The 25,628-nt window shown below is 40.2% G+C and overlaps 1 protein-coding gene across 2 annotated transcripts; it reads left to right on the top strand.

The window, feature by feature from the left end:
- The first annotated feature begins 551 nt into the window (after positions 1-551).
- Positions 552-25,598, top strand: iffo2b (intermediate filament family orphan 2b). Of its 2 annotated transcripts, none has more exons than XM_034082864.2 (8): positions 552-1,654; positions 16,680-16,740; positions 18,434-18,529; positions 19,980-20,150; positions 20,693-20,841; positions 21,296-21,494; positions 21,640-21,738; positions 22,311-25,598. In XM_034082864.2, exons 1-8 carry the CDS (start codon positions 1,179-1,181, stop codon positions 22,542-22,544), a joined length of 1,485 nt encoding a protein of 494 aa, XP_033938755.1. In that variant the 5' UTR covers positions 552-1,178; the 3' UTR covers positions 22,545-25,598. The 2 variants fall into 2 exon arrangements, with proteins under 2 accessions (XP_033938755.1, XP_033938756.1); XM_034082865.2 differs by having other exon boundaries at positions 555-1,654; positions 21,323-21,494.
- Positions 25,599-25,628: the final 30 nt, after the last annotated feature.

Genomic DNA, 25,628 nt, shown 5'->3' with positions numbered 1-25,628 from the left:
TGGTTGCCTTTCAGAATGTTAATCTACAATAAATAAAAGAGTGACAATATAATCTCTAACAAGCTGCCATATTCAACCTTTAGTAAATTACACAAACATTAACTCGCAAAAATGTAAAACTCTTTTTACACATTTTCACAACAGCCTACAACTAAAAGGTCAACAGGTGGAAGCAAATGCTCTATTTATGATGTGTTTCTGTTGCACTATGTCCTTTTGCCTTATGTTTTCTAAAGCACTTTGAACAACTAGAATTACATGCCTGGTAGGAAATGTCTATGACTCTAAATGAGGAAGTGGTTCAGTCGCCAATATAATAATAAAATATAATAAATGCTGACATTTGCTAAAATAGCCTAAAATGCATTGATCAATTCCTCGTCATTATGTTGCACACTATGGTTGCTCACCCTATCTTATTTAAATATGACATTAAGATAGAAATATATGTAGAAATATATCACATAATGAATAATATCTTTTAAACTACATTCATTTAAAATGCATTGTCATAGTCTATAAATTGGTCTCTTAAAATATGCCTTGAGCCAGTCTGGGATCCTCGCCCTAAACCAGACGCGAGAGAAAATAGGGAGGGAGGTGGGAGGGGCTGATGCTGCTGATAGTGCCTAGTTTAGCACTTTGCAACATGATCCGCGCACACCACGAAGAGGCCGGGCTCTGCGGTGCTACGTCCTGCAAGCCCATCGCAGCACATGGAGACTGGAGCCATCGTTAACGGGGAATGACAAAAGGAAGAAGGTGGACCATCTTCCGCTGGCTATATGAACCAGCTCAGCTTCAGCAGCGACTGACAAAGCAAAGGGAAACAGAGATGAGGGTGACGGGAAGTGCTGCTGGTGTTTATTTCGATATGCGTCAAACCTCCTACAGAAGATAATGCCCTCGGTGCATCTGAAGGGAATTTCTAGGTTTCTTATTTACGCAGGGGTCCATGTCATTATCTCGGGGTAAACACCCAGCAGGGACAGTGATGGTCACCCCGTCTCCAGCAACCTCACTCTCAGCATCTGCATTGTAGGGTGAAACTCGTCCTGGGGGGTGGGCTTGTGAAGGAATATGCTATCCAGAGATAACAACTAACATTTATTTTGTCGTTGTTGTATACAAACCAGGCAGAGCCATAATTGGATTACCGGGTGTAGTTGTCTGTCAACATGAACTCGCTGTATTTCTCCGACATTCCGCCTGGGCCGGTGGGCAACCCTCCGGCCGGGTCGGGCGCAGTGACCAGCGCCCTGCGAAATGACCTGGGCTCCAACATACATGTGTTGAAAACACTCAACCTACGTTTCCGCTGCTTCCTTGCCAAAGTCCACGAACTTGAGAGAAGAAACAAACTGCTGGAGAGCCAACTGCAGCAAGCTCTGTTTAAAACGCAGTACCGACACCTTTACTCCCGGGAAGTTGCAGTGCAGACGGACGGTCCCGAATCTCGGTTACCGGGCACCATCTGGAGTTTTACGCATGTCCGGAGGCAAGGGGAGCGCTATGAGACCGTGCGGGGGCCCGGGGTCTCGTGGTCGCACCCGGACGGAGTTGGGGTCCAAATAGACACCATTACACCAGAACTGAGGGCTTTGTATAACGTGTTGGCCAAAGTCAAGCGGGAGAGGGACGAGTATAGGAGAAAGTGAGTACCAAAACCAGACTGAGGTTCATGTTGTTGTATGTGCTGTGGATACTTTCTCTTTCAAATATTTAAAAGTTTCAGACTTTAACATGCAATCATCATCGCCATAGTTGACAGGTTAGGGTAAGGGCTGGGGTTATATTAAATGCTGTCATAACATGCTGTTTTAATTCCCCTAAACATGGAAATGTCTTGTTTTATATCATATTAAACTGAATGTATTTGGTTTCTCATCTTGAAAAAAAAAGACATTTAAGGACATCACCTTGGCATTTTGGAAATTGGGATGGGCCTTATTTCTTTCTACTATATTTGCACGGGAGTAGCAATAAATAAGGCCATGAAAAATGTTGCTTGTGGCCACCTTTTTTTTTTTCTGGGCCTCTATCATTACTGCACAGAGCACACTCATTAGCTACATAGAAGTACAAATGAAGCTGATAATAGGTACACAAAGAAGACTATCACAGAAGCACTTATTGTAAGAGTATTACAGGAATATTCAAGTGATCTCATCTTATTCCTAAATGATGGCCCACACTGCAGTCACGAGAACTTGAAGGGTTGGCTCAATGAATGTAGACGTAACGTTTAAAAGCGGAGAAGTTGTCGTAATGTTGTGCTACATTAAATCAAGACGCCACAAAATCAATATTGCTCTCAAATATAGGATGTCTTAGTTTATGAAGTTGTTCAAATGAGAGCTGAATACGCTGATTGAATAAGTTGTTTTTTATAAACACAAATGTTCTTCAATGTGAAGATTCAGTGATTTTCTCAGTTTATCTTTGAATATCTGAGTATCTTTTGGTGTTGCATTGTTGGTTGGATAAATCATGAGGCTTGAAGACGTCACCATCGTCTGAGGAACACTGCGAGGAGCATTCTTTTCAGGTATTAATATTTTAAAGGCTGTGTGAATTTTTTTATAAACGCAGTACCGACACCTTTACTCCGGGAACTCACAGAAATTAAATCTGTGCTTGTTTTCATCTAAACATCACTGTGTGACTTCCCATTAATGTGCTTCCCATGTGGGTAGGGTTAGTCAATGTCACCAGATGCTCATCTGACGGTATGATGAAGAGATGGCAGACATTGCAGTGATAGAGTTACATTTAAGGTATATCACATGAAGGATGTCCGATCCAAGCTTAGCATTTCACAGATATTTTTTGCCGGCATTGAACATCTGCCTCTCACAGTGTTAGGCTATTCCTTTACATTACTTAGTTCCCACCAATTGTTTTAATTTAGACACATTAATTGGGTTTCCTTGAGGAATCATTGTAGAAGCCCTGGCTGACTCACGTCACTGCTGGCCTGCTTGGCTGGCTACTACAGTGAGACATGCCAAGCAAACGCCTGCTTCTGTTTGCTGCCATGATTTAAGCCGAAAGGCATTTTAACAGGCCTCTGTCTGACCATGAGGTCGGCTATGACGAACGCTGACTTCCCTGTGAGTGCACTGACTCAGTGACACAGAATGTGCGTGCTCTCCCACTCCTCGGGGAAACTGGATATCCTGCCCAGTCATTCCCTCGAACACCAGCATATCCTTTTTTGTGCACTTCTTCTCGAAAAGATGGACGGCAGTGACTGGGACGTCAGCCAAATGAAAAACTGCTGCAGCTCAAGTCCAAAATTGTAGATCTCAAAATGGAAGTCTTGACTTTATAAGTGATTGAATCATCCCAGTTGCTTTATAAGAAATACAAAAAGCTAATGCACTTTGCATCTTCACACATCAAACCTCTATCATACCTCCAATTGGCTGATGTTGACTTATTGTTAGACTGGTTTTCTATAGGTTTAATTAATAATCAAAAAAGGGGTGGTGTTTGTTTACAAAGGTGTCCAACATGCTTTTTTATCTTTTCTATCGCTAGAGAAGTGTTGAACGAGACACATAGCCTCTTTTTATTGACCAAAAACCTGGCAATCAATCTGTTTCCTTGCCTCTCACGTTCCTTCTGTGCTCTGAGCTGAATAATTGCATCACTGCTGGGTTCACCTCCCAGTTGTTTTCTCTCCATCTCCCAGTCCTCACGTTTTACCATTCAAACCCCAAGCCCCATCCTGCCAATCCTTTTCTGTTCTGCACTTTGTGTTCAGCCATTCCTCCATCCTTCACTCCACCCTCTTTAGCCCCCTCCACCCCTTGGCTCCTGTCATACAGACTGCTTTGTAAGGCATCCTCAATCCTGACGGAGCCCCCCTTGTGCTGCCACACTGCCCCACTGATTTATTAAAGCTTTACAAATGTGGACACACACAAGGAGATGGATGGCAAGCTGTTCCGTTTCTGATTTGGTCGCTTGGAATTATACATTGATGCAATCGGTTGTTTACTTTTTGCCTCTTTCTCATCAAGAGACGATTGTCTAAACTTTAAGCAAAACTGGGTGATTTGACATACGTTGTTGCTTGTAATGAATACATGAATAGGCTCAAATATAAAAGAAGAGGTAGAACAGATATTATTTGGACCAAGGAATTTGAAAGACTAGGAGCCAGAATTGCAAAAGTGCTCCTAAGATGAAACTTATGACATTGCGTAATACATTTGAAAAGGTTTTTCACCTCTTAAACTCAATTCTTTTAAATAAATCTCCTCTTCAGTAGCTTTAAACCAAAAACAAAACACAGATGCAAACAACTGCTTAAATCTGCTCGTAGACATAATACTAACTAATGTTTAGGAAAAATACTTAAAAGCCATTCTGTGTGCCAATCTTTCTCGACTTCCACCTGAAGACCTTAGTTACAAAAATACTTTTTCAGATGAGTTGGTTTTCTTTTTATGTTACAGTACTTTTTGTAATATCTCTTGCCTTAAAAGTGGAAAAAGCAGAGAAGATTGTTTCAGTTGGAATTCTACAGTCACATAAAAGTAGAAATAAGGTTCTGGCACAATATATATTTCTGTTTAGTTATGCCCTCAATCATCTACAGTTATTAGCCATACTCTGGAAGAGAAAAGTTAATTGCTACAAAAAAATCAGCTATTCTACATAATGAAAAATCCTTTTGGTCGAGAATGGTCTTGTTCTTTCATAGCTACAGGATGTATTTGTGGATCTGTAAAGCTCTTTAACTGATTAAGTCCACATTCTTAACTAATTTATATAATTGTTCGCCATTGAACACAAAAGTGTTCACGCACACAAACACAGTTCCTCTCTCTGTTTCTCACACACAAACAGCACAGAGCTGTCATAAATCAGACAGCCTGCTTACATGAGCGTCCACTCAGTGCCACAGTGTCTGGACTGTGGGGTTACACACCTCTCACACAGATAAATTACAGAGCAAGGGAAATGGGTAAGGTCAATGCCAGTGGCCTCATTTACAGTGTTTTCATCCCACTGCCTTGCATCACGGTGAAATGTATCACTTGGGCTTTACAAGTCTCTGTCAATTGCAATTTGCCACCAACATGAGAGAGCTAAACATGCCAAACACTCACGAAAGTATTTGTGTCTCTGCAACAAACTGTATATTCACTGAGAATCGAACCCGCAGCTGGCTGTGACAGCTATCTTGTTGTGGCCAAGGAGGCTGTTTTGTCTAGTATTTACATGTAATACTGTTCCTGGAAATGTTGCACACAGCTTTATCAGATTACTGCGCAAGCTCAAAGCCAGCATACCAGTGATAATATGTTAAGGAATTTTCATAGAGCTGTACCAATAAAGATAAGGCTAGTTATTTGCTTATTCCAAAACACCACAAAGATGAGAGCCCAGTATACAATTGACTGTATTTACATGCATATCTGTGGAATACACGTGATGTTCTTAAGAGATGATTGCACAGAAATAAAAAAAAGAGAAAGCGAGAAGGACAATTTACAATTTGTATACCATATATTAAGGTGCAATGCAGTGTTCTAGACATACTGTAGTGCTAAAGGACACACAAGGCCTCTCCTAATTGGTTGTTTATTACATCAGTGATCTGAGGCCAAACTTCTGTCCAGGAAAGTGACAATGGGGGCGATGCTGAATGTATAGTGAACATTCTCTGGGCCTCCTGGGCATGTTCCTTCTGCGTGAATAATTCATGTCCAACTGAATTTAGCTGTGTGTGGATCAATGCAAAGAGAATTCACAAAGTTCCTCTTTGAGACGTTGGTCTTTCTTTCTGTGAGTAAGAGAGGTGAAAGTCAGAGCTCGGCATCTCTTTGAAAGTATGATTCGAGATAATTACAGGGTGAGGTGGACTGTAAATCCAAATCTGAACGCAGCATTGTGTTTCAAATCTCTTATTACCTCACAAAGATGGACGAACTGCGCTGATGATGATCTCTTCAGCCTGTCTCTGTCTGTCTGGTGCTGACCTGCCCTGCGTGTAATCCAGGCCGTCTATTCAGGAGAGGGATTTTCTCTAAGTCGTCACCTAGCACCAAGTCTCCAACTTTCAGCCGGCCCTGCACCACATCCTGGCACACAGCCGCCGCTGTGAACTGGGGCCTCTCGAGTGGTCGACTCCCTGCTGCTGACATACACAGAGAGCTCAGTTCACTCAGACCACTGAACCCCAAATTACAGCCTATATTGTTTCTCCCATATGGGGTTCACATTGTTTAAATTCTTGGGTATTTTTAAAGGACCTATTTTTAGCATTTTGTAGATCATTTTCAACATGCTGGATTGAGCTTAGTGGAAACATCCAACCAGATATCTTGTGTAGTACCTCCATTGTTGTTCAAGAACACTTCAAGGAGCCACACCACTGCACTTTTTATTTATTATGATGAACACAGGCCTTCAGTTTATTTTAAGTGAATCCAACATACAGTACACGGTCCAGATCCTAGGGGTCAGGGCCTCTCAGTGGATTGCAAGATAAATCTCAGGGGTCCTGAGATGACTGTTGTTAGAAAACAAAAAAAGAAGCTCATTACTGACACACAATTATTTTCTGGCTTCATCTTTGTCTGTTTTTTTATGAAATGGAGCGTTTCACCAATTTAAGTAATTTACCAAATTGTAACATCACTGTAATCGAACTGCTTACATCTCAAATACCTGTTCAACTTGTGTTATCATAGGCGATGTTTGGGATCACTGCACTAGATCACCAAATGTGAATTAATCCGCTTAGATTTCTTTACAATCTTCATAGGGCCCAGTGGGCTTCAGCCTAAGTACCACAGAAAGGGCAGACAATTAGGTGTAAAGTGTTGAGAGATACATTAATTGTGTGCTGTGTTTTTAGGAGAATGTATCAATAGAAGAAAATACAAAACAATACCAGACTGTCCATTGAATCAGGTCATTATTAAGACAAGAAAACAGAAATGTGTTTTTTCTTTAACTCTCTATTGATCTAATTGAAAGGGAAACTGTGTGATCTGTGTCATGTGTGTTTCCACCTCTGCTCCATTGTACCTTTTGTTCTCTCTGTGCTCTTGTCTGGAGCTGCTGTGCGGTGCAGCTGTGGTTGATTATTCATGGGTATCGATACATCTGAAAGCAGTGGCTCGTTGCCATGTTTAAAAGTGCAGAAATGCACCTGTCTTCTGTAAGCAATGAATGCATAGAGAGAGTGCGCTGAAGGGCTGGTGGGTGTTTTCTTTTTTAAGAAAAGCACTGCTATAGCTTTTTTTGTGGCCTCAGGCAAAGCAGGAGATGACGTACGGTTATATAGGTCAAGTACATCTAACTAAAGTCCATACTCATCAGAACTTATCCTATTCCTAACACATTATAATTGAACAAGTGTCTTAGCCTTTCTGTTGAGACCTGCTCCGTCTGAATAGCTGTTGCACCTAAAGGTCTAGATGTGCTGACACAGCATCCTGACTTAATAACAACTGTATTTCAAAAGCTTGTTATTCCAGGGGGAATGATGTTTTGCCAGGCACAACAAATACACATAACTGAGCAGTATATAATGTATATGTGCCAGATAGAAGGATCATATGGGACATTCTTGATAGGCTCTTAAATCTCCGGATTCCTGCATGCTTAACCTTAACCTTAACCTGTGTCTCCTCGGAGCTTCTTGAAAGTCTTGATTTAGTGACAGATGAAGTGCTTTAACCTCCTGTGGCACTCATCCTGTGGTTTTCATTATAGTGCTTACAGAAGCAAAAATGGACAATCTGTGTCTTACCAAAGTTGTTGTGCCAACAGAGGATTGTAACACATAGCTGTTGCTCCCAACGTAATTGGCTTACTGGTTATTTATGTTTCCTGATATGGAGGGGGGAAGTCTGTTTGAAATGTTTGCATGTATCTGGATGTGAAATGGATGTGCATATATGGAGCTAAACATTTGCAGATAGAGTCTTTACAGTTCAATTATTGTTGATTTCCAGTGAACATTGGTTCCACACAAAATTGCGACTACAAAATCAAAATTCTTAGGTTCCGCTGGACAGGTTGGCTTTTTTTTTGTACTAATGCCTTCGCACCAGGGAAAGGCGTGGCCGAAGGCTTTCTGTTTTAGGGTTGTCTGTCCTTCCATCCCATTCTCGTGAACAGAAAACCTCAGGAACGACTTGATGACAAATTTGTGAACTTCTTTTTAGCCAAATATGAAGAATTCACCTGCGAATTATGACAATTTTACAAAAATGTAAATTCTAATATTATGACATTTTGGACACACATTGATGTATACGAAAACTTTTTTTTACAATACATGTTAAGTTAAGGAACTTGTCATTCCCTCTCCTCTCAATTGTACCCAGCATAATGCTCCAGTAAATTCATAAAATTGTTTTCCTTAAGCCTCATCCTAACAGCTGACATTAAACTAAACATGAACAAAATAATCAACTGTCCACCTTAACCTTTATTTTGGGAAAACCAAAACCATTAAAATGCACATTTGAGTGGCTGGAACATGATAATCTTACGAGTCTGCTACAGTAGTTGATTAATAGACTGGTTCAAGAAGTAGAGTGGGTCAGATCTGCGAGGTTGGTTCCACCTCGTCCTTGAACACTGAACCCTGAAGGTCAGTGGCCTGCGTGGCAGCTCACTGTGCTTTGTGGGTAAATGAGAGCCACATTGTAAGGCACATTGATAAAGGCACTATATGAACGCAGTCTATCTATCACAACACTCAAAATGGAAAACAATTCAATCTCAACATGTGGGGGAACTGGATGTACTAAAGTAATTAAATAATAACTGTGGTTTAGAAACCAGATTTCCTCACAGTACAGAGGCCACAGATTTAAAGTTACTCCCGGGGTTATTGCTTCAGGTGTGTTTACCCAGCGGTACAAAAGACAGCAGTGGTGATGTCTCATTGCTCTCGGATAATTTCACTGAACACACCCTGACCGGTGAGGACTCTTCACTGTCACTCCCAGGGCAACTCCACCCGAACATGGCCTGGGCATGCAGACTGCTGGTTGTGCTCCGATTCTTGTGCACTTCCTATAGGAATCTCACAAATCTGTCATTTGTCAACCACAACATCTAACTCAAAGCCCCTCTGTGAAGTGCCTTTACAAGTTAAATGTCCTAACATTGTACTGTGTGTGTGAGTCAACAGCCAGGGATCAGAGCTATTATGATCGACCTATAATTTGGATTGCAAAGACTGAAATAAATTGAAAATAACCGCAAGTTATCCGCACAAAAGGGTGCTTTGATGGATCAGGGGTGGGGTCATTTTGCGTTGAAGATTAATACCCCAGGAACAGCTGATTTTCACCTCTGTATAATATAATAGTTGATCATTGATTATTGATTGATTTATATGATAGTTGTTATTTTACTACAGTGTGAATGATTTGTATACGAGTCAAACATTATTTTTTAAATCTAACTTTCCCGTTGCTTGGCAGTCATTCTTAGTAAGAGCGGTTGTTGACATTCACTTTTTTTTACTTTATGCCAGTTTTCCCAGCAGAGACATTTAGCTGTCAATCATTATAAACATAATAAACCATTACGTTTTGGGCGGTTTCACCGTGGCAACACCTTTGCATGTTTCGACAAAGATCTTGTCACGATCTGTGTTGTGTTTTGTCTTGTCTTGAACTGTCTTTGGTTTCCTGTTTTATTTTGAAAAGTGTTCACCCCCCCGTCTTGCCTGTTGCTTTCTGTCTCTGTGTTCCCTCCTGCCTGATTACCCGATTGTGTTCATCTTGTGCCCCTGTGTTTTCTCCTCCCTTCTCACCTGTGTCTTGTTTGTGTGATTAGTCTTGTGTGCATTTAAGTTCTGGTTTTTCTGTCTGTCATTGTTAGATCCTTGTTGTTGTTGACTGTGTTCACAGGGGAGAGTTCTGTATGTTACATTTAGCCTTAAAATAAAGGTATTATCTGTTAAACCTGCATTTGGGTCCTGCCTGCTTCGCTCAACCCTGACAGATCTACCATTAACAGTTGTGCCATTATCAACACTTACATAAGTTCATTTGAAGTCAATTACCCCAACATTCTTTCATTTAGCCTTTTGGTCACACCTTAAAGTAGCAATCTTACTGTACATGCAAAAATTACCACATAAACATCTTTCTTCTCTAAAGGTCTTGACATCCCTAAGACAAAAGTAAAGAAACAGACTTTAGGAGCATTGGGCTATATGACTAAACTTTGATTGATTTAGTAAAGCAATAAGATAAAGCATGTGCGCATTGCAAACAAGTCAATCTTACACCCATATTGTTAAGGGAAAATCAGTTTGGCAATATTGTGGAGCTGGGTCACTAGGGAGGATTAGACAAGTTACAACAGGTGCTCAATTATCTGTCCGTTAAGAGAGGATCTGCCAATGTTGTACCAAACCCTTCAGAGAGATGCTTTGATCAGTTAACGTTAAACCGTTCATTATAATCACACCTTGTCCCAAATAAAGGTCAGGAACATGATTTGTGTTCAGGTTATATATATATTTTTTTTGTTAATGTTGCTGTGTTGTGTTTTAACTAGTCCATGTTATTCAAGAGTTCATTCTGCCTGAACTTGCTTCTCAAAGCTCCTTCAATGTTGAAATGGTTCCATTGTGTCAGGATTTAGAGTAAATGTCATACATTAAGTCGTTTTAGTCTGCTAATGATGCATGCAGATCCCCTAACACAAGTGCTGTTTGTAGAAGCTTCTTCCCTGTTTAAATGCAGTACAAACATATGGCTGTGGCAAGAACTTTAATTAAGGGGCCAATGTCTGGTTAAAGAACATTCATCAAACTAAAAGATGACATTTCCCAGGGTTTATAACCTGTCACCCTCAATGTTAATGTCTTTTGATCTAATCTGTTAAAACATACATTACATCCCAGACTTTGACAGGGGCGTACCAAGTGATTTGTGCTGCTAGAAAAGGTGGCGGCTTGTCTAAATGTGATTCAATGCTGCACTTAGTAGGACTTGAAATAAAAAGTTGAGTAGAGAAAATAAAAAAGTACAAAACTACGAATTTGTATTGAAAAAAAAGAAGCATACATTTGTATTTGCCAGCAAATCGGCATTCACAAGTTGAATGACCTGGAGGAATGTTCCCCTATTTCGCAAAGCCCAATTATTCATCTGTTTCCTGTTTCCCTTCTGAAGGAACCATGCCATAAAGGGAAAATACTCCGTGAGAGATATCTCTACAACTTTGTAATCCTTTGATTGAAGGCAAGCTGAGCAGACCGATAGAGAGAGATGCAATTAAATGATGATGAATTCAGGATGCTGTCTTCATATTTCATAGCAAAGCTGAACTGATTTGGTCATCATAGTCATATTTCACAACACCAAGGTCTCAACCTGTCTGTTCTTTTGGGAGGATAGCCATCATCTGGTCAGGATTTGTGTTGGTTGAATTCTAATGACAATCCTATCAGCCTCAACTGTACTTTTATTTAATGCTAATTAACAAATGATTGCTTGCTTACATACAAAACTAAAATGGTAAATATTATACCAACTAACCAACAATATGTTGTTATGATTTATGAAGCAGTTAGCATTTAGCTAGCATGACATAGTCTTGTTGCTGCCGTCAGACCTGCAGCATAAGATTCTATGTAATCGAGTCGTCATTCAGAAGCAAGACAGTTGGGAAGCAAAGAAGGTTTTTTACCTATTATATTACATTGATCAATACCTACCTCTTTCAGGAGTAGAGCATGTTCTGTAAATATATTTAAAATGTTTTTGTACTCTATGAAGTTACCACACATATTTAAACTTCTCCTCTTGGAAACAGGATATAAACTAATTCAATACAACATTGCAACACAAATCTGTCTATTAGCTATTAGCATAATTTACTCCCTCCCACTGTTAATGGTGGCTTGGGAAAATGTCTGCGGTCACTTAGCAACATGAACATACCTCATGCTCGGCCTGCTGGTGTCTGTGTCGTGTCTGGGATGGGATGGCTATATTTAAGTCTCCCCATGCCTGTGAAACACAAAGCAGAGGAATAGTCCGTCAGTGAGGTCAACATCTCTGTGCACAGTTTACATGATTAAGTGAGACAGAAACTCATCTGCATGCACTTCCAATCACACGGTTTCCATGGTCACAAGATGGCTTGAGAAGATTGGGAGATAGAGGATAAATGTGTAGTGTGTGTGCGGCTGTGTTATGGATATGGCTTGAGGTCATGGAAGGAGGTGGAGCAGGGCAATGAAATAAGCTTTGACCTTGGTGGGTTGTCTCGTCAGCAGAGACCCTCGATGTGATCCATTTCACATCGCTGCATCATTAGCACGTCACACTGTGTCTCTGTGGAGTCATCGGGGCGTTCAATCGATGACCTACTACACACATATCTCCCCCTTTTTTATCTCTGAGGAAAACCTTACATTGCTTACTCTTTCAGATCTCTGTGCCGCAGATGCTACTTCCCATCACGCTCCTCCTATCCGCCCAAAATTGTTGGAAGAATCTGCTCTGAGAGTAAATCATGGGTTGGCTTGTGCGGCGTATAATTGCACACAGGGTGGGGAATGCTGGAGTCATGGAGAAGACATTTTATAGGCACCTATGGGATCCATGGGAGGAATTGAATCACTCTGGACTCTCACATATGATTTGTCAAAGCTGTCAGAGGCTTCATTTCATACGAGCAGCTGAATGGATGTTTGTCTTGCATGTAGCCAGATATATTGATCCTTCAATCTGTTATCATATAACACTTCCTGTTTTACTATTGCCTGCCCTCGTGAGATTGAATTGTAATGGCCCTCAAAACTTATTAAAGTGTTTAGACGTTTTCTATTTTATGGGGCCTTGCTTTAGAAAATGCACATGACTGTTTGTGTCACAAAAAATAACAATTAATAAGGGCTCAACTGACAGAGCTTTGTAATTTGAATTATATTATTATAATGTGTATTCATATAGACTTTAACTGATCATCATTTGTTTACAGTATACTCCACTAACCTCTGATTTTGGCCAAACATTACAATCCTATATCACCTAATAAACCCTAAGGCTTATACACAGTTTAATCTATAAATAACAAAGACATTACCTGTTATTTAATTTTCAGGTATTTATGAGTGTATGTAGGAATTTATTTTTGATGTTTGTCAGGAATATGGCCAAGCAACAGTTTAATTTATGTACATAGCTGCCAGTTAAAAAGGTACACCTAGCATAAACTAATGCAGTAGAGATATGTTGATTGAAATACTGATTATTTTGGATGCTGTAGATGCTGTTGTAGGTGTATAGCCTATAGGTGCAGTTACTTGTTATCACATGATAACAATAAACATTTAGATAGCATAAAGTTGTTAAAATCATCTTGAGGGGGAAATGTAATCAATTAGAAGTAGTCTAGTAAGGTCTCTTAACGTTTAAAGATGAATCGGCTCTAATGCATAGGATCAGTTTTGGAGCTTGTAATGTATGGTTACTGAGAAATTCAACACAGCAAGTAACACGCTTTAGTATCGCAGAGTTTAAACAGGGTGTTGTCCTACTCACTTTTTTAGCGCAATAGAGGCTTTGTGGATTGATATGCAACGACACCTCAACGTTTTCCCTGAGCTCCTTTGGTATTTACCGCCTATTGCATTCGGACATCATATACAAATGTGATCATCAAAAAAAGAAGCAATCATGAAAAAGCAACCTTGAGATATCATGTTTTATGATTTTATATCTGGAGGCTATAAATCAACCATTTATATTAAATAATTATGGAAGCCATGAAAATATCACTATGAGTCCTGTAATTAAAAAGTATCAAGCAAGCACAGGAAATTAGTACAAAAGATTTGGATGTGTGGCACAGCGATGGGAAACCATTGAGGCAGCCTGCGTGCAAACTCCCAGACATACCACACAAGGCAGGGAGTGTTCCTTGGCAGGTGCTGCAGGAATGCTATTGTCCAATAGACAACAAATGTATGAGAAAATGTCAGTTTGGTGTAAGACACTGTATTTATCTCCCATACTGTTGCATTTCTTTAACCTCCTAATTCACCATGTTTCATTAATCAAATAAAATGTCGTTTTTTTGCTTCCATCAATTCTTTTTTCAATTATGCTTAAGCGCTACTGCAGTTAATCATGCGTCTCTGAAGAAAACTATTCCCTTATTAGATTGAGTAGGAGGAAACATTACCCAACCAATAACCCAACGTTATAATAGAGATGATTTGTTCTGTACAGGACTTTTAATTATCCCAATGATAATTAGATAGTATATATTTATGTTGATTCAATTTTGGATCTGATTACTATCTGTTTAAGGATATTTCTGCTTCCCCCAAAAGGAAAGGAAACCACTGACTTTTCCATTCAGTGTGCTTTGCAGAATGAATTAACACATCTGTAAGACCGCACAGTTATTTTTTGATTTATAAGAGCAAGATTACAGAGGATGTGTCTGGCGGTAAACAGATGTCTATGAGTTGACACCATAGGTTGACACAGGCTCCAACCCTCCTTCTGTCTTTGTCCTTGTAAGGAGACGCCGAATGTGATCGTTTGACTAAGTCACGCCAAAGGTACAGGAGAACCAGAACCACAGCTATGTCACAGGCCAGAATACTTTTGCCGTCTTTGTTTGGATAAGCTATTTTAATATGGATGCTCGAGAACAGTCGGTTGTTTTCCATTAGACTTTTATGGTTTGCTGAATTGTAGCTGCTCTAATAGCAGTGGCTGCTTACTTCTGTCAATGACTCTATTACCTTTGATAGATGATATAAGTGGCTTTGACATATTGTTGACGAAGGGAGGCTTTCCCTCTATCAGTAGGTCAATGTAATCATCTTGTCCAGTTATCACCCACGGCATTGAAGACAAGGGTGGTGGTTTCTGCAGGAAGTGACAACACAAGTGATGCAGATGCTTTCACAAATGGATTCCTGTCTGCAGAGGATGTGATGCAGTCATGAACGCCAATGACCTTAGCCAGAGTCCTGCGGCAGACAGGCAGAGTGTTGTGAACACAGTGAAGCAGCTCTGCCAGCATTTTTATAACAAGGCTTCAATCCCAGTGCGAGCTGGCCCGCCCTGCCAAGGAATACTTCTCCCTAATTAGACAGTATATATTCAGTGTGTCCTGAATGGAAACAAGGCTGCATTTTGTCGAGAAAGTGATGCATGTTGTTGTTTGTGTAGCTCCATGGTAAAGGCTATGTGATGTCCCAGAATGCAGTAGTGGTCATCAGATGTCACCTTTCCCTTTTACACTTAACACATATATTATAGACACAAATCTTCCCACCAGTCTCACACACAGAACCCCCCTCTCATGTTATCCTCTACTGTCCTCATCATGTGTCCCACAGTGGCTCATCCTCACATGGGTGGTTGACACTGTGCGACTACTTCATTTTACTGAATGAATTCCTCCTCCATTCTGAATCTTAAACTCTCTTTTGGGAAGCGCCTGTGACTCAGCATGCCTGATGCCTCATATCCAAGGGAACAAGATGACTGTGTATTAGGAGCGTGCTGAACTGAACGATGCAGCGTTCTGTGACTTGTGTACATTACGTACTGCAAGGCAATTATAGACGCTCCTAATTCTGTTTTTACATAGCTGCCATGGTGCAGATGAGTGATATGGCCTGTCAGGAAAGGGAAAGAAAATGGTATGCTAATTATAGCTCGCAGTCGGGGGTTCTGGCACCTCATTTTTGCCATGCTAGCAGTGTGGCTTTCACAGTTGGTCTGGCACTTTGATCCAGACTAAAATATCTCTGTTGGAATGATTGACATGTTCCTGATGAAATGTAATCCTTTTTGTTACTCCTTGACATTCATGCCTAAGACGCTAAATTAAGACGGCATACATAGTTAACATCGATGTCATAGCATTGTCATTGTGGCATTAGCTTTTAGCTCAAGGTTTTGCTGTGCAGCCTCGCAGAGTTGCTTGCACGACTGTAGACTAACTTGGGACTTTTTATATTTAAAATGAATGAATCCAATAATATGAGCTGCTCTTTTGAGGGTGATTTATCTGCCTAAATGGCAACTACAGTATAATGTAATGGGAGATTCAGTCTACCTTATCGTCTAGTAAATATTGTAATTGGTAATGGTTTAGCTTTAGCACAATGGTAGGTGGTGTTAGCACGTTAAGCTCTATTCGTGTAGGTTTTATCTTTGTCAATAGAATGACGAAAGATTTACATTTCCTTTCAATTGTCATCACTGAGATCTTGTAACTCACTCCTGAGACTTCAAAAGGAGAGAAACAGCTAGTCTGAAGGAATTCAGTCTGCAGCAGATATACAGATATACTCCACCCTGTTGGTTTTGCTAAAGCTCAAATGTCCCTCTGTAGTCACCCAAAGGTTAAAAAACGATATCTGTGTTTGGAGAAGGAGGGATCTACACTCTATAGTTTTTGTTTGAGTCAGTGGGGTTTTTAAGATGACTGTACAAAGGAGGGAAATAGACAAAAGATTGTAAATGGGGGGGAAGTGGGCGTGAACCCACACTGTCGAGGGCATTTTGTAATCAGAGCTGGAAGTATTATCCCCACAAAGGTACCATGAACCATGGCACTGCCATGAACCAGTGTGTTGGCCCTCAGGGGATCGGGCCCAGCAGTAACTGTCTGACCCACCTCTGTGCTCTGTGTTGCAGATGGGAGGAGGAGCTGTCCAGACGAGAGCAGCTGGAGTCCACCGTGGAAAACATGCAGCAGGTTGGGAAAAACCACAATGAAATATGTTCCACTAACACGCACAAGCTATTTGAGGCCTTGTCAAGAACCATTTAACAAATGCCACAGGGAGCGCCAATACAATCACAGGAACAAAGCATGTATAGAAATACATTTCCAAAATGCTATTCAACTCATTTACATTTGTATATAGGTCAGTGCTGGTGTTTTGTTCTGTGTGGGATCAGCCAAACTGGACTAGAAGCAGGAGAATGTGTTAAATCAGAAAGAGTCTGTTGGCCTCAAAATGCTTTTAAACATCAAATCTCACCAGCAGTCAACAATTATGTTTCTGTTTATAGCCGGCAGAGGAAGTAGATGTAGAGGCTAAATCAATTTAAAGTATCCCACCTTCAGGCTACTAGGGATGCCAGCGATTATTCGATTATTCGAATATTCGTTACAGTCTCCATAATCGAATATTATTTTTAAAAATCGATTTTATTTATATATTTTTTTTATATATTTTTTTTTTATTATTTATGTATTTTTTTTTTTTCTGGCTTAGTTTCAACCAAAATATATGCTAATAATAGTAATAGTATTAATAATTGTAAATGGCCATTGGTCACACCACCAGTTTGTTTTACTGTAAACTTGGAGGAAGCCTGCGTGCAGAGCAGACTGCTGCTACTGTCTTGGATTCTGGGTCAGCAGAACCTCAGGTAGAGAGGTGGAGTGCTCTTACTTTTTAGAGCACACAGAGGGATGCCACTGTGTAGGCAAAAGCTGTAAATCTGTTCGGAGATAGTAAATTGTTCAGGGCTCAGAGCCAAAGGGCTGTTACCATGTGTTGGCATAATGTGTAGAGCACGTGGCACTCCAAGGGACATAATACAGTCAATAGGGTTAGCCCTCCTTTTTGTTAATGGCTGGGAAACAGTTAAGAAGCTAAATAGAATTTTAAGGATTGGTTTATTTTTCCAGGCGTCCAGTCAGAGGTCTTGATAATGAGTTTAATGGCAATATTTTAGGCCCTCCATAGTGAGGCTGGACCATAAAAGTGATCAGTACCGTTTGAGTGTTAAGAGTTAAAGAAGTTGTGAATGTAGTTTAGATGAGAATGGGTTAGATGTTTTGTAAAGCCACATTTTAAGTTTAACCTCAAAGAAAAAGCTAGTTATCTTGGTTACCACGTTTTTCGCCTTCTTGCTAAGAGATATATGTGAAGACCGATTTCATTTGTCTGTACGATAAATATAAAGCTACATGTAGGCCTACATCTGGTTAGCTTAGTTTAGCTGCCATTGTTGCAGGTGAACTAAAATGGCTGCAACAGACAACATTTACCCTGTATTGGGAAGCAAATACCTGCATGTAAGTATTCCAGATGGTTTCCCTAGATACCTTCTGCACCAGTTTCAAAACAAATTGACTATCTGTTAATTATTTCAGTAGCAGTTATGTAAATGTAGAAAGGAAAGGAAACTATGACCTCTAAGCACTGATCATAAAAAGATCAAACAGTAACCAATATGGAAATGTTTAACATGATAAAAGCTGTATTTGATTAGAAGAGCATTACTATCTGAATGCAAGACTTTGAGCTACCCAAATGTTTGTCACAGTATAAAGGGTTAGGGTTTGGGTTATTTTACAAGTTTAACGGGGTAAAGCCCACTCCACTAACCTTAATACTGTCTTTTTTAACTCCAACACTGTCACATCCTTCTAGAGTGCCGAGGAGTCCACCGAGGTGCAGGATGAGCTGAGTGAAAAGGTGGACAGGCTGAAGGCTGAACTTGTGGTCTTCAAGAGTCTGATGACGGATGTAAGTATTAGTTCAGTGCTATGGAAACTATCTATTTGCCTTCACAGCATAGACACAGTGCTGTGTTAACTCCAGGTTAACTACCATACTTGTATGCAATCATGTAAACCATTCAATCAGCAGTGCTTAAAGAACATACACATTTTTCCCAGCACATTACTAAGCGTCATTCTGATAAAGGCTGTCATTCATACAGGTTCAAACAATAACACCAAACACACACCCTTCCTTCTTTCCTTCCTTCCTTATTTGGTAAGAATATATACTGCCAGAAAGCTTCCAAGACAAGCATTCATTGAAAACAGCTCAAATAGCAGCTGTAGATCAAGAGCACTTCCTGTTCTGTACTGCCGGGTATTGTTCTGTGGAAGGTCTGCTCGAGTGTGATATACAGTTATAATATGCTGCGCTGGGTCCATTCACAAACAGTGCTTGCTCAGGGATAAAGTTAGATGTTGTTGTTTTTCTTCTTTGTAAAAAGCTTTGTTGATTATCTTGCTTCTGTACATTGTAGATCTTTCATATTATTTTCTGTCTTTAACTTCATCCCCTATGTGTGAATCCAGAGACGGGTAAGTGACTTAGAAGAGATCTCTTAGACATCTCATATCTTGTGCTCTCGATGTTGTAAACCTCTTGTCATTGCTCCTTTTGTTAAAACTTCCATTCTAGCATGAAGAACAGTATGTGACAATTTGCATGATCCGAAATTGTTAAAACTATTTGGATCGAGTCTTCAGTTTGATTATTTTTTCAAGCGAATATGTAGTACATTTACTATCTTCGCGTTAACGACAATATCATTTATTCTTTTGGAAATCCTGATCGACTTTCTTTATCACTTCCTGACATTTTAAAGACCAAAAAAGAGTTTAATTGAGAAAATAGGACAAATGAATAGAGTAGTATGTGTGAGTTGCAGCCCTATTGCATATTGAATAATGCAAACCAGTGTAGTGTAAGTAAGTATCTTATTCAACCTTACGTTTTTTTGTTCCTGGACAAACTGGGTAGCAGTAACAGTCAAAACAGATAACACAAACTTCTCAAAGCGTGAGTTAAACGAAAAGGCCATTATTATGTTATGAATAAAAATGCTAATTTGAATTATATTACAAAGATGCATTGTAAACATAAAGGCAAAATTAACTCTTAAAAAAGGGTTTAAAAAACGTTAAAGTAAACATGATATTAAAGGTAAACATTAAGATACTAAATACTGTATATGACATTAATTCATTGGCTTTCAAATACACTAAAACTGCAAAAAACTCAAATGGAAATTATTTTACAAACACTCAATTTGTTCATTAATGGTGACGATCAACTGAAGGCGGTCAATATGAGTAAATCAGTACGGCAGTAAATCCACTTTACGCCCTGTACGTGTGCATGTGGTGAGAAGGTGTCTGACACATGGCATTTAACACATCTGTCCTAACTCACGCAGCAAATGTCTGACCTGGACACCAAGATCCACGAGAAAGCCCGGCGAGTAGACATGGACATCTGCAGGAGGATCGACATCACGGCCAAACTGTGCGATGTGGCCCAGCAACGCAACTCAGAGGACATGTCGATGATGTTCAACGTCAGTCCGGCCCGGTCGCTGCCGGAGAGGGTGGGTATACATCTGCTGTTTCACTGTTTGACAGTTATCTCAGGAGAAATATGAAGTATCTTGTGAAGACAACAGTCAGCACTCTGTTAATGAAACCAGAGCTGCCGGGGGCTGAATCTGTATAGTGTGTCGTTTCTTTCCCCCCGGCTGGTAATAAACTCAGTGACCCAAAAGTCGCAAACACGCACACAAACATACACAATAGTTATAGTAGTTACTGTTACATACGTATATGCATGCACATACACACAGTGAAATGTGGATAATCTTTGCGCACACAAGGTTATCTACGCGGACAGGGCTAGCTAGAGCCTGAGTATACTGTAAATTCACTGTGAATCAAGCTGGTGGCTCCTCTTAATTTAAACAGACTAAAGTAGATCCTGAAATGAGCTGAATCGAGAATCAATTCTGAATTGAATCATGACTCCAAGATTTAAAATGGAAATACCGAAAGACTCACACCTCTACCGATGATGATTAGGCATCAGTAGTTCACATCAGCAGGCACATTTTTTTGATAAACTATTTGTGTTTCTCAGGGTGCCGGGGCCAGCTGCAGGAGGAAAGAACTTAAAGCCATGTCTGACGAGGAGATGTCAGAGATGGATGCAGAGCCGAGCCCTTCAGAGGAGGACGTCCCCGGGTCGCTCAACATCACGGACGAAATGAAACGAATGCTCAACCAGCTGTGAGCAACACATACACGCAGCAACAATGCACACAGACCCAAAGAACTGCATCAACACCACACCAGCAAAGATGATGTTTTGATGAAGCACTGTGAACTCCTTCATCTCCCTCTAGTGCATGTATAGAGTATCACAGAGTACACCATGCAGATATAGCTGAAATCAGCAGATACAAATATTATGAACATTCATTTGCTTTGTTAAAGTCATATACGTTTTGTTTTGATGCTCCTTAATGGTTTACACTATGACCAACATTGGCCATTTTGACCGCTAAATATTTTCAAAAAGAAAGTGACTGCTCTGTGTTTCCGTAAACTCTTCCTTCCATGTCTTTGTCTTCTTAGTAAGCGCATCCTCCTCTTTGCTTGTGTCCTCTGCTGAATCTGTGGGCCATTCTACTTTCCTCTCTTCCCCCTGTTCTTTCCGTTCTCTGTCTTTGTCCCTATGCAGACATTCAGATAACTCCTTTGTTGCCAGGCGCGAGACGTTTGATATAGACGACGACTGCGACAGTCTGACGTGGGAGGAAAACGAGGAGACCCTGTTGCTGTGGGAGGACTTCACAAACTACAACGTGCCGAGCGCCTTTACTGCAACACCCGGCACGACCGCCAGCTGCTCCAATGGAAACGGTGAAGTGGCTGAGCCAGTAAGTCCTGTCTGCATTCATGGACCTTTTGCACAGTACATGTTTTTTTAAACTAATGCAGGGCAGTGTGTAGATCATTGCTATGGTGCTGTGTCAGACATTTACTAATGCATGATGTATGAGACTTCTGTCTGTGCTCTTCAAGGACTCCCAGGATGGAAGTCTTGGCAGCCTGATTGATCAAACAGAGTCCCTCTTTAAGACCAGAGAGGAGCAGTACCAGGAGACCATCGGCGAGATCGAGGTAGTGTGTGTGCGTGTGTTGAAGAAAGACCTTGTGGGCACAAAGCCTGAATAAGGCGTATTAAAAAAACAATTAGTGATTGTTGGACATTATTTTCCCACCTTGCCATGTAAAGAAACATGGAAAACATTTAAATGTTTTTTAAAGTTGACTTGGTAGTTAAAAGAAAAGAAGGTTGATTGGCAACTGATGTGTTGCACATGTATATGTAATCATCATGTTACTAAACTGACTGCTAAAAAATGATATATATAAATATATTCATTATGTGGAATATAGATAAGTATGTAGGGTTAAGGTCATTACATTCAGTTATGTCTATGTTCAAATTGTATGGCATGTGTATAGTGAGCGTAGCCTTTTTTTCTATCTTTGGGGTGGTGTTTTTTTATTTGATAAATCCGTAAACAAATGCATTCCTTGAACGTCATTACGTACTCCCAACAACACTGTGTGGAAACCAGGAGTAAAGCCACGAAAGGCATTGCTTCAGTCTATCCTCCTCCCAAACACCGGTATTTTTTACCCCCTCTCTTACATGCTAACTCTTTTTAAACCTTTCCCTACTTTAGTTTGAATTGGCCACAGCCAAGAATGACATGAACCGACATTTGCACGAGTACATGGACATGTGCAGCATGAAGAGAGGCCTGGATGTGCAGATGGAGAGCTGTCGGCGGATGATTAAAGGCGGCAGGAACTCTCCCTCCGTCAGCTCTGTGGCCAGCAGCGACTCAGGGAACACAGACGAGATCCAGGACGAGATCTTGGACAAGGACGCGGAGCCTGAAGTCCCCGTTAGTTGATGCATGGTAGGGCGTTGTCCCGTCTCTTCCTGAACGCTACTCATCGTCACAGGGGTAACATGTGTATAGAGCTAAACCCTGCTAGAGGTGGAGCAGCCTACATCTGGGCCTGTTGGATCTTTTAAAGTTCTGATGGAGGTGCTTACTGACGCAGACTCAGAACTGGTGCTTTTATACTATATCTGTTGTTTAGGAAGTGGTGGTGGGGGGGGGTTGTCTTTGCTTCACATAAAGAATGGGTGCAAAAATAAAGTCTGAGCTATGCTCTCTTCCTCACTGCTGCCTCGCTGGATCCTTGTCCAGAGCTTCACTTCATTTAAGGGGAGAGAAAAACTATTCTCTAAGATTTTAAACTGGCTGAGAAGTATTTTGTACAAGTTCTTCCCCTATTAATGTCCTTTTATTCTAAAGGAAATGAAAATAGTACATATTGTGCTCCTCCACATAGCATTCACAAAAAAGAAACATCCATCTTTAGATTTCTTTATATATTTTGCTTGCAATCCAGATTAAACTGTTTGGGGTTTAAGTGTCTTCTGCCAAGGAGACAGAGCAAGGAGTGGAGAGAATGGTGTGGGAGTTCTGTCGGTTTCTGAGGGAACTCTGCAGAGCTGCCAAAGTCGACAGAGGAAAGGAGCACAGTCCTTTGAAGCTTTAGAGCACTACTGAAGTTCTATGCAATTTAGCCGGCCTTATTTTTGGACTGGCTTGTACCGTTCCTCTCCAATACGATTCGCCTTTCAAAGCAAAGCAGGGGTTTTCTATGTATTACTTTGAGATGTATTTGTTGTTGGTGTGCGTGTTTGAGCGTGAAGTTACCTTAGACTTTGTTTTTCATGGACATCAAAAGTTAAAACTGGAACAGTGCCCCCTCAACAAGGGACAATTCATCTTTTTTTTTTTTTTTAAAGAACTATAATTATCAACATCTGCCAGATGTCCCTACTTCTGAAACGCGCAGGTCACTGTCTTGATTCTGATGCACTCTGATCAACGTGTATTGTGCATCACATAATGTTATTTTAAACGGCTAAAGTCCAATATATTTATATTTATATAAGTAAATCTAATGTGAGTTATCAAAGCCAAACAATGCCCTCAAAAGTCATAAGAAAAACCAAAGGACACATCATCTCCTGACATCTTAGTTTTTTTATTTAGATGAACCTGTGGTGTATGTGTGTTTTGATTATGAGCTGTCTTCTGCTGTCCTGCAGGGGACTCTGTTCCAGACGGGTTGTACATCCTGCTTTGGCTCTCCTGAATTGAGGCTAAAAGTGTCAAGACTGTACATAACAAGCTGTAGGCATGTGATCGTATACCCCAGAGGCCTTTTTATTCATCACAAACACTTTGCAACAGAGCGAGAAGTCTCACGATTTCTCTTCTCAATGCTCCCACAGGATAACCGTAGCAAGCGATCGAAGCATGGGGACATAAGTGATATTTGTATCACCTCTTTGTATTATAATGTATGTACGGTTTGCTGGATCAAAGAATAAGTGCTACTTCTATACTGAAGTTTTACAGATCAGAATGTTAAAACGCAGGCCTTTTGTTTCAGCATGTTTGTGTGGAGAAAGGGAGCTATGAGTCTTTTTTTTTTTAAACTTTATTTTTTTAACGTAATAGCTGCAATGCAGACTTTGCGTCAAGCCTAATCAATAATAATTATATTTGTGACATATAATGCATTTTTCAGTTTTTTCTAATTATTCTGTTAACCAAAAAGTGTGTTATTGTCACCATACTCTGCTTTTATTGATTTTTCAACATTATTAAACAGACGATTCTGTCAATTATTGACCACATCAGATCACCCATAATAAAAACTACATAAGAAAAGAGTGAGGAAGTGTCTCACTCATGGAGATCCTTCATATCCTCTTATGAGTTGATGTAAAAGCAGCCTGATAAATAACAAAGGGCCATTATGTTATCGCCACTGTTCTTTTTATCAACATCAAAGGCATATATGTATTGATTCAATGACTGTCTTCCAGAAACAGCAACACAGTTCGCTCTTCCTTGTTAAAATTGGAGCTCACACCACCATCACACGAACCAGCCAACCAAAGCAAAGTGTACAGTGAAAGGACAGAGACATACATCCAGCTATAAATCCTACTAACTCTCAGTGTTTGTCCATGCATACCACCACACGTGTGTTTTCAAACTTCTTGCAACAAGTCTTGCATTAAGTGCATCGTCTCCATTTACTTCTCTCAGATCAGGTCACATTCAAACGACATGCAGTCCACATAATTGTAGCAACCCTCCTTAATGAATGTAGCTTGATTGGAGGCATGTTCTAAAGACCTCACATGTAAAAGCTGAGCAAAAACCATGTAGCTGTTTAAATCCAGGGACATATGGTGTGCTGTGATTTGGAGACCTTGGTATGGGTTGCTTTACTAAATGGGTTCTTACCTGACCGACTTACAGTGTGCGGCCTAGATGTATGTGACTTAGGTCAGAGTGAATGTTTCATATTAAAAATGTTTTTTAATACAATTAGTTTTTATCAGCGTGCGCTAGGAATACACGGTTGTTTCAACTAACAGTTGTATATGTTCATGGCATACCTGTTTGCTGTTATAAGTCATTATTTTTCTGAGATCTTTTATTTCATAAACAGGAGATTCAAGGTGCAGCAATACTTGTGGCCACATTAGGGTACATCTGTATGGATTCTGGTCTTTGTGTTTCATTTGCATTACAGGAAGCATCCTGTTTGGTTCATGGTTGATTTGTCTGCTTTAATTTAATAGTTTTATTTCTCATTATTTTTGTTTAAACTATTCATAAAATGTTTTCATGTGGGTTTGGGGCAGATTGTTTCAAAATGACGAATGTACTCAATTGTTTTTTGGGGGGGAAATGAAATAAAATTGTGGTTTGGAAAAGAAAAATCAAGGCTGTGTTTTTTTCTTAATTCTTTTCACTCATTCAAAAAGATTAAAGAGGTTTCCGTGCCATTATAATATACTTTAATGCTCTGTGAAAAAGTGCATATGAATGTAGAGACTGTATGGTTGTATTGTTCATCAGTAGAAGATTCAAGGATGTACAGTTATAATACTT

Source organism: Pseudochaenichthys georgianus, chromosome 5 (assembly GCF_902827115.2).
Source record: "Pseudochaenichthys georgianus chromosome 5, fPseGeo1.2, whole genome shotgun sequence".
NCBI lineage: Eukaryota > Metazoa > Chordata > Actinopteri > Perciformes > Channichthyidae > Pseudochaenichthys > Pseudochaenichthys georgianus.
This window is presented reverse-complemented; position numbering and strand designations above follow the sequence as displayed.